Raw genomic sequence first — 1,741 nt, 5'->3', positions numbered from 1 at the left:
ACAAGTCCGTTCGAGTGAGAATTCAGCCAACCTCTTCACCAAGTCACTACCAACCTCAACGTTCAAGAAGCTCTTATGGAAGATAGGCATGCGTCGACTGAAGGATCTTCGGTGATGCATTCATCAGGGGGAGTTCATGTGTTGTACTCTTTTTCCTGTCTTGTTTTTGTTTGGAGCCAAAAGGCAAACAACTATAACCCTCCATACTATGCCATAATTGTTATAAACCTTTTAGTGATCGACCCATTTATCAGCCCGTGTAGCAAGACGGGCCAAGCCCATCCGCAGGATCATACTGACGCATATCTACTCTTGTGTTTATCTACATTATAGTTGGTGTTTATCTTACGTATTGCTAGTCATTATCTAGTTAAGGATAAGTACGATCTCATGTCGATCCAGTACTTAGACCGTCATTACCATATGTATATAAAGACCAGTTGGTCGACTTAATAATACACACAAGTTCCCCTCTTCATTCACGACAGAAACATTCTTTTCATTACGTCTTCTAACAATTGAGGTTTGGAACATCAAGAATTATAAATCATAAACGAAAACACACAGAAAAACTATAAAATAAAACAGAACAAACACTTATTTTTAGTAACACATTTTATCTGTGCGTCAACACACAAGCTTTAAGAATCAAACACATGAAGTTAGTTACTAACATTCATAGAGTTTAACATCCATCTTAACACGGAAATACTTAGCCCCTTGAAATATATCCGTCACGAAGGTAGCGATCCCACGAGCCATGAAGAAATCACCCGTCCCACCCACGACCGATAGATCTCTTGTCGGCTCCATCATCAAATCCGCACCCATTATGTTCAATGTCCCTTTGTGTTGCGTCGAGTTAAACACCAAGGTGTAGCAAAACCACGCATTGAAGTCCATCTTCATGTCATAGAAATAGAAGCCTTGTGCGCGAGCTAGAGGTTCTGAGAGATAGTTCTTGTCCATTGTTATGGGGCCATCAAAGATCACAAACTTACCGAACTTGAAGTTTCCTAATCCTGGCGGGCTCACTATAGCGGCTGAGGTTGCGTTTGCTACATTGTCACCATCGTAGAGGATGTCATGAAAGTAGAAGGAGAAGTGTTTGCAAGGTTTTCTCTGATCAAATGTTTTTCGGGACGAAAAAACTGTATGGGAAAAGAGGACTAATAAGAAGAATGAGAAGAGGGACTTAAGGAGTTGTTTCTCTACAAGAGATGCCATGGTTAGCTAGAGACGACTAGTGAGTTGTGTAAATTGAAGATCGCTTACACCCCCATTAATATAGAAGTTATTCACATGAGTTAGTGAAGATAATTTATTTGGATAAAATGAAAGAATTTTAAAAGTTTGAGGGGACTGCTAAATTGGTTGTTCACGTACGTTTCGTCAATTAAAATATAAATTCGATTGACAAGAAAGGTTTAAGATCATGTGGCGGGGTTGGTGCAAAACTAAGCAACAAGTTAATTTCACTTTCTTGAAAGGTTTAATGATTTAATACTGTTAAACCGGTTGGTGGCCTATGTTGGATCCAACCTAAAAGCATAAAGCCGAAGGCTAATAAAACAACAAGTTGAGTGTATGATGATGCAGTGAACCTAAAATGACACAAAAAGAAAGTGTTAAGCGAAAATTTAAATACTATGAAAGAAAAAATATCTCTTTAGAAATATTGCCTTAAAAACGAACTCCCAATATTACTCATGTGTGGTCCATATAGTTAAAATTAGATGAC

At 38.4% G+C, this 1,741-nt stretch overlaps 1 protein-coding gene across 1 annotated transcript; it reads right to left on the bottom strand.

Moving 5' to 3' along the window:
• Window positions 1-478: 478 nt before the first annotated feature.
• On the bottom strand, window positions 479-1,351 carry LOC106332704 (dirigent protein 6-like). Its single transcript, XM_013771179.1, has one exon. It carries the CDS (start codon window positions 1,225-1,227, stop codon window positions 670-672), a length of 558 nt encoding a protein of 185 aa, XP_013626633.1. The 5' UTR covers window positions 1,228-1,351; the 3' UTR covers window positions 479-669.
• Between the last annotated feature and the right edge of the window lie 390 nt (window positions 1,352-1,741).

The sequence above is a fragment of the Brassica oleracea genome, chromosome C3, assembly GCF_000695525.1.
Source record: "Brassica oleracea var. oleracea cultivar TO1000 chromosome C3, BOL, whole genome shotgun sequence".
NCBI classification, from domain to species: Eukaryota; Viridiplantae; Streptophyta; class Magnoliopsida; order Brassicales; family Brassicaceae; genus Brassica; species Brassica oleracea.
This window is presented reverse-complemented; position numbering and strand designations above follow the sequence as displayed.